This window comes from Mus musculus, chromosome 6 (genome assembly GCF_000001635.26).
Source record: "Mus musculus strain C57BL/6J chromosome 6, GRCm38.p6 C57BL/6J".
Lineage (NCBI taxonomy): Eukaryota > Metazoa > Chordata > Mammalia > Rodentia > Muridae > Mus > Mus musculus.
The window spans coordinates 85286356-85298750 of NC_000072.6; the positions used below are offsets into that span (position 1 = coordinate 85286356).

A 12395-nucleotide genomic window follows, 5' to 3' on the forward strand; every position below is an offset into this window, starting at 1 on the left:
AACTCAACACGCACTCCATTCGTACTTTTTACTTCCTCAAAGGATTGTGGGAATGTTGCCTTCTGTGTAAGAGCCAGCAGGAACTGAGGCACCGATTTCCTGCAGGGTTCCACCCCTTCTCCACCCAAAGTGAGTCCTGCTTGTCACTCACCCCCAGGGCCGCTTGCACAGATACACAGAGCACACACCCGGACACTATATATACTATCACTTTGCACATTTTTAAACATGATATAAATGACATCAGCGAGTATTACTACTGTGCTACTATTTTCTCATTCAACCCTGCTTTTCAGCCTCAATCCATATTCATAACGCAGAATACTTAACACAGGAAAGAAATCATGAGCAGGGCTAAGCCCGACTCCAAAACCAAACAAAAAGAACACAGAAACCCTGTCGGAATTCATTTGCAACTTCAATTTCCACAAGGTGCCCTTGTCTTCCCAAGTCTCCAGCTTCCTTGGAAAGCTCCCAGTCTCTAGTATGAGGGTCTAAGGAGCTTCCCTGCCCTGGGGGTAAGTCAGACTCCTTGGGTGCAGAGCTCCTTGTCAGCAAGGATTCACACAGCCTTTCTCCCAGCAGCGCCCCAGGACAGTAACTAGGTCCTCTGCCGAGTGTTTATGAACAATGATGCTGTTAGACATTTGAAGTTTCATTTTGGAAAAGAAAACCCTTTGCAGGTAAGACTTACAATTGGCGTCCCGAAAGGAATGTAACCTGTGGGCGGGGAGAGAAAACGTCAGGTCCCACGAACCTTGTGGGTCTCATGAGATACTCAGAAGCTCCTGGGGCTTGTTCTGCCCGTGGTCCTGGTGAAGAAGCCCAAGGCAATCACAGAGAGACACCACAGTCCTCCCCTGACTCAGCGCTCCCCAAAGGAGACGACTCACTGTCCCCGTTTCCCCCACCCTCTTTGTACCCCAACTGCTAGACAACTCCAGTTCCCTCCAGAATCCAGAGGCTGGCCCGCTGTTGGCCACAGTGGTCCTCTGAACCATTTCATCTGAGGCACAACAGTCACACCCCACCATCTCTATGGTTTTATCTCCCAAGGAACCCTGAGTGTCTTCCTTTCTTAGCCTTAAAAACAAAACCAAAACCAAAACAAACAAACAAACAAAAAAGACAACCTTCCACCTCACAGGCATTCCTGGGACAGAATTCCCTGTCCGTCTGAGATGGATGTACATTAGGTGACAGAGAATTTATAAGCTCTAGTGTTCTCGCTGGCCAGCCTTGGAGAGCACTGGGTGAGGTTCATCCAGGTCCTGGCCTGTGTGCTATCAGTGGGCCTTAGCCTCTGACTTAAGCTGGACAGTCAGCTGATAGGCAGGCACCAGGAGCCATCCTTACCTGGGTTGTATGGAGAACCCAGGTTCATATCCTAAGCAAACGCTGCTCTGTGAGCTGGCGCCACAGCTCTCCTGCGCCTCCCTCTGGGGACAGGGCCAAGTTTGGGGGGTTGGAATGGGGAGGGGGGCTAAAAGGAAGGCCTGCTTCAGAAAGGTCCAGAAATATAAAAGAAGGCAAGCTGGGGTGTGAATCTGCTGTGCCAGGACAGGGATGTGAACAGCTCCAACTTTAGGTCCTCTGTGTTCAGAGCCTTTGCTACCTATGCCCACACGGCAAAGCCGGGGCTCCTGGCAGCCGGTGCCCAGTTCACAAAAACAGCATCACACAGCAGCGTCTTGGCTGAGTCTACAGGAGGTCCGGCTTTCTGAGGCAGGGCATTCTCAGCTGACTGAGGTCTCCTTTCCCAGCAAGGCAGCAAACAGTAGCCCTTCCATCATTCTGAACCGCAGTGGGTAAAAATGGCTAGAGAGAGACGGCAGCCCCTGGTGTGAAGATATCCCTCTGCAGTGACTTGGGGCAAAACTCCATATCCTCTCAGAGACAAGGAAAGGGCCCCCATCTCAGCCTGAACAAATTACTCTGCGCCCCAAGAGTGAAACACACAAAGTAGCCCTCTAGGAGCTACCAGATAGGGACTTCCTGGGTGGAGACTCTCGACCCCTGTGCACATGGGCTTCCCAGAACAGGAGCCCTGCCTTATCTGTACACACACTGCATATGTCTGCCCAGGTCTAGATGCAATGGCTTAGGACAGGGAGAAAGAGTGTGTTGCAAGGGGTCACAGAGGATTTATAGAAGCCAGGGCCACCCCCTCAGCCAGTGGCATAAGGCTGCTATTAGGGAGGGTTTTGTGACCTGGTGGAGGCCGAGACCCAATGCAGAGGCCACAGCTCTACCCCAACCACAGGTGAAAAGGAGAGATGGGTGTGTGCCTGATCTAACGGGGTTGAGCTAAGGTAAACACTGTGGGCAAGAGTGTGGCTGTATGTGTGAGAGGTCATGTCCTTCTCTGGTGCTGGGCTGAGACTACTGCCTCCAAATTGAAATATTCACTTCTGGAGGAAGTGGGGTTCATAGTAATGGAGGTATTTGAATCAAGGCTCAGGCTGCTCAGGAAGTTACAGGATACCCAAGGCCCTCTCCAAGGCTACAGAAGCAGGAGGCACTCGCTGAGACTTTTCAGGTGGCCCTGCCGGCAAGGCTGGAGGGGGTGCCAGGGATGCAGCTGTCATGAGTTGCCACCTATGTTGGTGTGCTCCTTACTAGGGAATAAGCCTGACGGTTCACTGGGAGCTTTGAGTGGACGGTTCCTTTGGGATGCCATCAGCGCCCTTTCTGGGGTGAGCACATGTTTTCTCATGTCTTCCCAGGAAAACTCATATCATGTCTGAAGCATGGCCACCCCTAGCTCTGTCACAGCCAGCACCTCTAGCTGGGCAGCACCAGAAGGGTCTTGGGAGCTCACCTGACATTCTGAAAGGCATGAAGATCTTCTCGTTGGTGTCCGGGTGTAGGATAGCCTGGTTGTAGGAAGGAGAGTGAGAGGACAAGCAGAAGTATTAAGGATATGGGATAAGGGCAAGGACAGCAGCCCCAACAAGACAAGACCCTCTGGGGGCTCTGTGATGCCTCTGAACATTTGGCCATGATTGGCCGCCTCCTCCTCCTCCTCCTCCTCCTCTTCCTCCTCCTCTTCTCCCTCCTCCTCCCCTTCCTCCTCCTCACAGCTTCCGAACCCCATGGGACCCAAGACTGTGCTCATTCTGAAATCTTCTTACCCTTGCTTGCCACATAACAGGCACAGAACCAGACCTTGTGGACAGAACCCAGTCCTTTCCTGGAATTTCCAAAGTTTCCAGGGTGAGGCCAGTCAGGCCAGAACCCCAGCTTTTGCATGTAAAGGCCCTGGGGTGCTAGGTGGAATGAAGGGGTGGGGAGAAGGTAGATACCCAGTAGCCATAGGACGAGGGCTTCTGCCAGCCCCTGGGACAGGGAGAGGAATCGCCCAGGAAAGCACAGAGAAGAAGGAAAGAACCCAGAACTAAATTACCTGTTTGATTTTCTGTGCACTCCAGAGCTGAAAGAGAGAGAAGAATTAAAAGCTATTGTAGTTTAAGCTCTATGAGCCATGCTTTCTTTTAATTTTAGGGTTTTTTTTAAGATTTATTTTTACTTATTAATATAGAAGCATGTTATGTGTGAGTAAATGCCACACATGTGCGTGCCTGAGGAGGTCAGAAGAAGACGTCAGATCCCCTGGAGCTGGAGTTAATAGGCAGATGTGAGCTGCCCCATGTGGCAGCTGAGAAATGAATCAAGTCCTCTGGGAGGGCAGCCAGTGCTCTAACCACTGAACCACCTCTCCAACCCCCAATTAATTTATTCTTGAGACAGGATATCCTGTAGCCCAAGCTGGCTCCAAACTCAATATGTAGCTGGCAATGACCCTGGCCTCTTGACCCACCTGGAGCCTCACCTCCAGCGTACTCGGTTTAATGTGTTCCACCATGCTCAGCTCACAGGATCGTGGGATGGAACCAGGGTTGCAAGCATGTTAGACAAGCATCCCACCAATAAGGCTGAAGCGCTAGCCCACTTTTTTGTTTCCCTTCTTTTTGCTAAATTCAAATTTTTAACCGACACATCTTCATTATGACATTTTTATATGTGTAATCATTGTACCTGGTGGGTGGCATGTTCTCTAACCAAGGGAACTTTGAGACAGTATCTTCTGAGACAGTATCTTCTGAGACAGTATCTTCTGAGACAGTATCTTCTGAGACAGTATCTTCTGTACTATACCATGTTCCTCAAACTCCTGATTTTCCTGTCCCTACCTCCCAAGGCCTGGAGGCAGAGGTGGGCACTTTGATAACACAAGCTTTATTTTTGAAGATTTATTTATTTTTATTTATATGAGTACACTCTAGCTGTCTTCGGACACATACCAGAAGAGTGCATCAGATCCCATTACAGATGGTTGTGAGCCACCATGTGATTGCTGGGAATTGAACTCAAGACTGCTAGAAGAGCAGTCAGTGCTCTTAACCTCTGAGCCATCTCTCCAGCCCAACATACACTTTTCAAATAAAGAACACATGACTAGTGAACATCAACACTGTAGAAAGCAGTGGCCTATGATCCCAGCAACTCAGGAGGATCAGGAGTTTGACACCAGCCTCGGATACTTGAGACCTTATTTTAAAACACTGATATTTGAAATATCTAAATGGAAAAGATTCTTTCTCAGTGAGCCTGGGTACACACAGAGGCTGGAAGAATTTGGAGGGAGCAGGACAAATCAGGAACTAAAGAGAATTTTGAAATCCTTGCAGTATCTTCAGAGAGAGACACAGGGTGCTGCAAGAAAAAGGGGAGGGGACAGACGAGCTCTACCACTTCCTGGAAGGGAAGCTGGCTACCAAATTGCCTGCCTTTCTCCCTTTTCCCATTTCTTCCTTTTTTCTTAATCTTTTTCTTTCAACCTTCCTTCTTAAAAAAAAAAGATTTTCTTTATTTTTATTTATGGGTATACTACGTATACATTTGCAGGGGGTTTTGTGTTGTGCACATGTGTGCAGGTCTCTACAGTGGCCAGAAGAGGGCGCCAGCTCCCTTGGTACTGCTGTTATAAGCCACTGTGCGCTTCCCAGTAATAAGTGCTGAGAATCAAACTCTGATCCTCTGTAGGAGCCGGGGGTACTGTTAACTGCGAGTCACTATCCCTACCCCAAGCTTTGTTTTGCTTTGCAAGACAGAGTCTTAAGTATCCCAGGCTGCTCTCAAACTCTCCACAGAGCCGAGGACGGCCTTGTAATCCTGACCCTCTCGGCTCCCCCTCCTGAATGCCAATCACATTTTTTTTTATGCAGTGCTTCCTGCATAGAAGTTACATTCCAACTGAGCTATGTCCCCAAACAACGCTTCTGCTCACAGGAGGCCAGGGGTCAATCTCAGTGTGTGCAAACACTTCATACCTTAGTGACTTACCTGAGTCATACTCAGCTAGACTGGCTGTCCAGTGGGATGGAAGGACGCTCTTATCTCTCCATCCCCAACGCAGGGAACCGAGATGCATGCCACCCTCTATGCCCGGCTTGCACACGGCTGCCAGGGATCGAACTCAGATTGCGTGGCAAGCACTTCACTGAATGAGCCTTCTCCCAAAAACTTTGCTATTTTTATGCTTCTAGAATACTGTTTCTTGTTCACATATTGCCATTTCAAAAATAATTGTGTGTGTGTGTGCACACACACGCACGTGTAAGGCAGGGCTGGCTGTAAAGAGCAACAACACTTTCGCAGCATGCTCAAGACCCTGGACACACACTGTAGATCAGTGGTTCTCAACCTTCCTTAAGCTACAACCCTTAAATACAGTTTCTCGTGTTGTGGTGAGCCCCAACCATAAAATCATTTCATTGCTACTTCAATAATATAATTTTGAATTACTGTTTTGAATTATAATGGAAATATCTGACATGTGCCCCCTGTAAAAGGGTCATCTGATCCCCAAAGGGGTATCCATCCACAGGTGGAGAACCACCACTATAGTTTAATCTACTGGTTGATTAATATAATAAAGGCAACCACACTGCGTACTTAAAACGTTTGATGAGCTGGGCTTAGTGGCACACACCTTTAATCCCAGCACTCAGGAGGTAGAGGCAGGTGGATCTCTGTGTGTTTGTGGCCAGCCTGTTCATAATGAGTTCTAGGACAGCTAGGGCATCATAGTGAATAATGAGAACCTGTCTCAAAAAGAAAAAAAAAAAAGAGTTTTTGTTTTTGTGTTTTGGTTTGTAACAGGATGAATGCACAGCATCCAGGTCCTCCATTAGCCCCTTGGTGTGTGGAGGATGAAATGTCCCAGCAAGATCCCCATAGCTAGAGGGCAGCAACTGGTGGTGGCTGAGCGCAAGGGTCTGTGTGACTGAGCTCCTGTGGCAGGCGACAAGTGACCTGCACAGCCATTCCCTACCCTTGTACCTTCTGTTTCTTCCTGTGTCAGGATCAGGCGGGGGCTGCACCACAGCCTTGCTGATGCTAACAGGACACCACCAAGGGAGAGCAGAGCCAGCCAAACACACATTTCTCCCCTTCTCATCGGGTACTTTATCTCTACTGGAAGCCATGTGACCGTTACACAGGGGCTGGCCCTTTGGCCCTGGGGCAGCCACCATCTTTCCTTGTCCTGGTTAAATTCCCACGCACCTTTGACTCTTACTTTTTTTTCCCTTTATGTTAAAGCACACCTGTAGCCCCAGCCTTCGGAGGCTGAGACAGGAGAAGCATGAATCCCAGGACAACCTACGCCGTACAGCAAGTGCCAGCCCGGCCTGGGCTGCAGGGAGAGAAACTGCCTCAAAAAAATTAACCAGAGTAGAGCATGGCGGCACATGCTTACATCATCCTAAACTCAGGAGCTAGAGGAGAAAAGATCATATGTTCAAGCCACTCCCAGCTACACAGTGAATTTGAGGCTATCCTGGGCTACAAGAAATCCTGTCTCAAATAACAATAAGGAGGTGGAGCCCATGCTCCCTTCCTGCCAAGTCTACCAGACCAGGCCCAACTCAGAAAGGAAGAGGTTCGAGGCACTGAGGTTCCAGTGTCTGGCTGAGCGTTGCCCCGTGACCTGCTGGACCAACGAGTTAACTGTTGGGTTCAGAAAAGGCAGCAAGTACTGCCCACAGTGAAAAAGTTCAAGTTCCACAAGCCACTTGTGCAAGCAGGTCACCGAGAGTCACCCTGGGACCTACAACCATGCATGGAAGGCCAGCTGAGCCACAGTGGCTAGCCACCATATGGAGAGTGCAGGCCAGGATCCCTGGCATCCTCACAGAAGCACACAGAGGCACCTCCACTCTGAGCTGCAGCCCCAGGTTGAGAGCTGACCTTCTTTGTCCTCAGCCCAACATCCAGGGCACTTCTGGCTGAACACGGAGCTGTGCAGCCCTGACCCGGTGGGAATGACTGGCTTTAGTAATGGATCTGAGAGCTGAGACTCTGTTTGGCTCACTTGGAGAATGGGGACAAAGGGCAGTGTGGGGAAGCCATCTGGGTAACTGCTAGAACACACAGATTTCACTGATTTAAGAGGTGGCCATTGTCTCAGCTGAACCTGCCTCCACGGAGACTAAGGGAGGGGCAGGCTGGGGTCCCACGTGGGGCTAGGAGGCAGGACACACCCCAGCACCCCGAGGGAGAACAACAGCCCCACCCCCAGTCTGGCTCACTCACTTCCCCTCTGTCTCCTAGCAAGCTGCTTCTTTAAACCTCCTAAGGCAGCAAAGACAGAGCCTATTTAAAACAACCTCCAGAAGGTAATTAAACAGAGCCTGAAGGGGACCCTTCTGTACGGGAAGGACGCCTCCATTCAACAAACAAAAAACTTCCTAATTGATCAGTTGAGCCTATTGCGTTATAGCGCACCATTAATTGTGTTGCCATGGTAACTCCAGGTACCATGTACCTATACAAGCCTATGTGGGGTGCAGGGAGCCCCCAATTCTACAGACACAGGAAAGAAGAGGGATGTCCTGCCTGCTTCTGTGGTACTGTGTCAGCAGCTGTGGCTTCATTATGCAAGAAACTTCTCTCTAGGTAGAGGTCAGGCCCCGCAGAGGAGCCCAGGTTTGATTTCAAATCCCCCATTAGTTCACTAGGAGAAGGGAGATTCTTCACTTAGTCTTTCTGAGCCTCCAATATCTCTTTTGTAGTATGAAGATAGGGATATTTGCTTTCAAGCCTATTATAAAAGAATTCACTTAGTGAACAAATGTTTATTAAGCACCTACTTTGTATTAAGTACTAACGATACCTCAATGCAAAGCAATTAGGTAGTTCAGTTGGTAGATCGCTGTTTTAGCAGGTCTGAAATCCTGGGTTGCACGTCAGCATCACAGAAGCCAGGCCTATAATCCCAGCACTCTGGAGGTGGAGGCAGGAGGGTCAAGAGTTCAAAGTCATCCTCAGCTTCATAGTGATTTGGAAGCCAGCCTGGAACACATGAGACTTGAGGTCCAGCAGCTTTCTCCAAACAAAAGCATTCCTTCCAGAAGGGAGAGGAGATGATGAGACCCCGAAGGTAGACAAAAAGTCACATATCTGGGAAAGCAGAAACTTGGAAGATTCTGGAAGGTGTTTTCCAAGGCTATCGAAGCAGACTATAGCTGCTGAGGGTGGAGACTGACCGTCCAAGATGAGAGAGATGCTAGACTGTAGAGCTCCTGCAGGCCACACGCCATTCATTGGTGTGGCAGCCATTTAAGAAGGCAACCCTCTGTGGAGAAGCTATCATCTATCCATGAACAGAAGAGCAAGCAAGGCCACAGGACACACGACCTCGGATGGCTTAGATAACTAAGGGCACACACAGGATATCCAGGTGGCTTGTGATATCAGCGACGGCTGCAGTGATCAGCACCAGCTTCTGGGTTTTGGTCCGCACACCTGCCAAAGGACCATAGAGTGGACAGAGCACCGGTGCAGAGACCAAAACTACTGTGCACTCAAGGTCCAAGAGTCTGTGGGCCTCTTCAGATGCCCCAGACATGATGCGTGAGCAGGGCCAGCCCTGAGTTAGGACCTGGGGAGCTCCTGAATTTCACACAGCTGTGGTAAAGCCAATATGCCATCTCTGTCCTCTCTATCCACTGTCTGTGAAGGCCAAGCATATGTGACATTGATGACTGCGGCCCAAGGAAGGGCGGCACTGTGACAGCCACCACACATAGTCCAATTCCTCAGGCTCGGCAGAGGGGGAGACGCTGCTCCAGGGGACCAGAGTGACAGGCTCACACCTAGAGTACTATGCCACCTAGCCACCAGATGGACCCACCAGGCTCTGCCACTGCCAGCCAGAACTCAGCAGCACAGGAAACAGCTAAATGCCAAGCTCCAAGCCCTTCCCCCACTCCCAGGAGGCCTGTAGGGGCTTTGGGGACAGCAATCAAAGCTGAAAAGCAGGACAGCAACTCTCAGATCTCTGAGGGAGCGAAGAGAATAATGTGGCCTCTATCCTCAAACTCTGGGAGGTCCCAAGAGGCCCAGCTCAGTGGTGGTGGGGCAGGTAGCAGGCTAGAGTCAGAAAGTGGACTTCCTTTGACGGGTACAAAGGCACTGGAAGGTGTGTGGACTCCTTCAGGCTACAGAGGGCTGGAGGTTCAAGGTCCATCCTGCAGACCCAAGGCTGAACAGAAATATCACCACTAGGGAGTGAGACTACAGCCTGACTCTCTGCCCAGGGCTGCAGGGCAAATACTTCAAGACAGACAAGACCTGCTTGGTTGCCTGGGCTTCCTGTCTCATCACTCCCTTGGGGCCCTGCATGGGCACGGGGCCAAGGTACTGAGGTCACTTTAGCATGCTAGACTCTAGCACATTTGCCCTGAGGTGCTTCCTCTCTGGACTTTCAGCACCATGTCTTCAGCATCTTTGTCTGCCCCAGTCCCACTGACAACTTGCCCACTCCTTTCTCTCCCTCGCCTATCACCCCCACCCCACCCCTTCTCATTATCAGGCTTCTCATCCACCAACCTCAAGTTACAAAACCTTCTAGGCTAGGTCTGTGGCACACACCCTTAATCTCAACCCTCAAGTCACAGAAGAAGGGTGAGGTTTATGAGTCCAGGGCTGGCCTGGGCTACATAACACATTCTAGGACAGCCATGACTACACAGAAAGACCCTGTCTTAAAACACCAAAGAAGGAGGAGGAGGAAAGAAAGAGGGGGGAGAGAGAAAGGAGGAAGGAAGAGAGAGAGAGGAGAGAGAGAGAGAGAGAGAGAGAGAGAGAGAGAGAGAGAGAGAGAGAGAGAAAAGAAGGAAGGGAAGAAAGGAAGGAAGGGAAGGAAGGGAAGGAAGGGAAGGAAGGGAAGGAAGGGAAGGAAGGGAAGGAAGGGAAGGAAGGGAAGGAAGGGAAGGAAGGGAAGGAAGGGAAGGAAGGGAAGGGAAGGGAAGGGAAGGGAAGGGAAGAAAGAAAGAAAGAAAGAAAGAAAGAAAGAAAGAAAGAAAGAAAGAAAGAAAGAAAGGAAGGAAGAAAGGAAGAAAGGAAGAAGGAAGGAAGGAAGAAAGAAAGAAAGAAAGAAAGAAAGAAAGAAAGAAAGAAAGAAAGAAAGAAAGGAAGGAAGGAAGGAAGGAAGGAAGGAAGGAAGGAAGAAAGAAAGAAAGTAAGTTAGTTCTCTAGCTGCCCTGAGTCTGGGCAAGTTTTGGCTTCCCTTGCTCTCCCACACTATTATTTTTCTTCACTGTTTTGTCTGTTGGTGGGCGGGGTGTCCTATGAGGAAAGACACCCACGCAGCCTCATCCTTGCCCTGTCCTGGAGTGATGGAAAGGAGGAGAGACAAGGAAACCTGAGAGAGGCAGATAAACTTCAGTATATCTGCACACAACAGACCTTGGTTCAGTCCCCGGCACTTAGAGAGAGAAGGAGGGAACCGGAATGTCAATTTACAATGTCTACCATGTGGGACTCAGGAAATGCCACTCTAGAGCAAGTCCTGCCATGCAACAGTCAACACCTGAAATTGGATCTCCAACACCTGTGTAAAAAAGCCAGATGTGACAGTGTACACCTGCGACCCCAGTGATGTGAGGGACAGAGACTAGTAACGGCCAACCACCATACCACAGCTTCAGCGAGAGGCCCTTTCTCAAAAAATAAATGTGGTGAGCAGTTGAGGAAAGACACCATCTGTCTTCCACACACTACTACTGCACACATATATGTACCTGCACACACACACACACACACACACACACACTAACAAGTGCATACAATGGACACATAATCACACAGAATACATCTAATATCTTAAGTTTAGGAGTTGCAGAACCTTAAAAAAAAAAAAACAGTATAGCTGAATATGATGGCTCACTCTTCCAATCCCAGAGGCAGGAGGATTACCTTGAGTTCAAGGCTAGCCAGCTCCATAGTAAGACCCTGTCTCAATAGCAAAAAAAAACAAAAAAACAAAAAAACAACAATAACATATAAAAATGTTTGCCAGGACTGCTAAGAAGTTTCAGATTTAAGGAAGTCACCATGATGATGTTTAAAAGACTTTGGATAGGCTGGGCATACACATGCCTGTAATCCCAGTATGCAAGAAGCTGAGGCACAACGACCACCATGCAGCTAGGCTGGGCTAAAGATTGAGATGTTGTCTAAAAAAGAAAAAGTAAAAGAAAAAGGAGGGAGGAGCCTATAATCCAAGCTCTAAGCACTTTTGAAATGGAGAGAATTTGAAATCAACAATATCAAGAGTTTAAGGTCAGGCTGGAGAGATGGCTCAGCAGTTAAGAGCACTGACTGCTCTTCCAGAGGTCCTAAGTTCAATTCCCAGCAACCACATGGTGGCTCACAACCATCTGTAATGAGATCTGATGCCCAATTCTGGTGTGTCTGAAGACAGCTACAATGTACTTATATATAATAAATAAATCTTTAAAAAAAAAAAAAGAGTCCAAGGTCATCTTTGTCTATACAGCAAGATGGAGAGCCATCTTGGGCTACATAAGACCCTCTCAACAACAACAACTGAAAAAAAAAAAAAGGAAGGAAGGAAGGAAGAGGAGGAGAGAAGACAAAGAGTGGAGAGGATACAGAGGAGAAGAAGGGATAGAGGACCATAAATAACCCCAGAGAAAGAACGTAGACAACCTTCAAAAATACCAGAAATTAAAGGCATCAGATTTTCCAAAAGCCATACTATATAGGTCAGGAGAAAATAAGTGGTAGTCTTCAAAACTATGAGAAGAAAGATATTTGTTGATCTAGGATGTTCTCGCCCAGTAGTCGGATACATTTGAGTGGTAGCATTGCCTTTAAGGTGGGTCTCTGTATTTGAGGCTAGCCTTGTCTACATGGTGGGTCTCTGTATTTAAGGCTAGCCTTGTCTAAGTTTGAGTGGTAGCATTGCCTTTAAGGTGGGTCTCTGTATTTGAGGCTAGCCTTGTCTAAGTTTGAGTGGTAGCATTGCCTTTAAGGTGGGTCTCTGTATTTGAGGCTAGCCTTGTCTACATGGTGAGTTTCTG

At 48.8% G+C, this 12395-nt stretch overlaps 1 protein-coding gene across 3 annotated transcripts in view; it reads right to left on the reverse strand.

The window, feature by feature from the left end:
• The window catches only part of Sfxn5 (sideroflexin 5), a 120434-nt gene that overhangs the window by 73307 nt on the left and 34732 nt on the right, over positions 1-12395 (reverse strand). For all 3 annotated transcript variants that reach the window (XM_006506816.4, XM_030255684.1, NM_178639.4), the window contains exons 4-6: positions 3407-3433; positions 2822-2876; positions 695-720 (exon numbers count right to left, since the gene is read on the reverse strand). In XM_006506816.4, coding sequence (XP_006506879.1) covers positions 695-720; positions 2822-2876; positions 3407-3433 — 108 coding nt within the window. The remainder of the gene's footprint in view (positions 1-694; positions 721-2821; positions 2877-3406; positions 3434-12395) is intronic.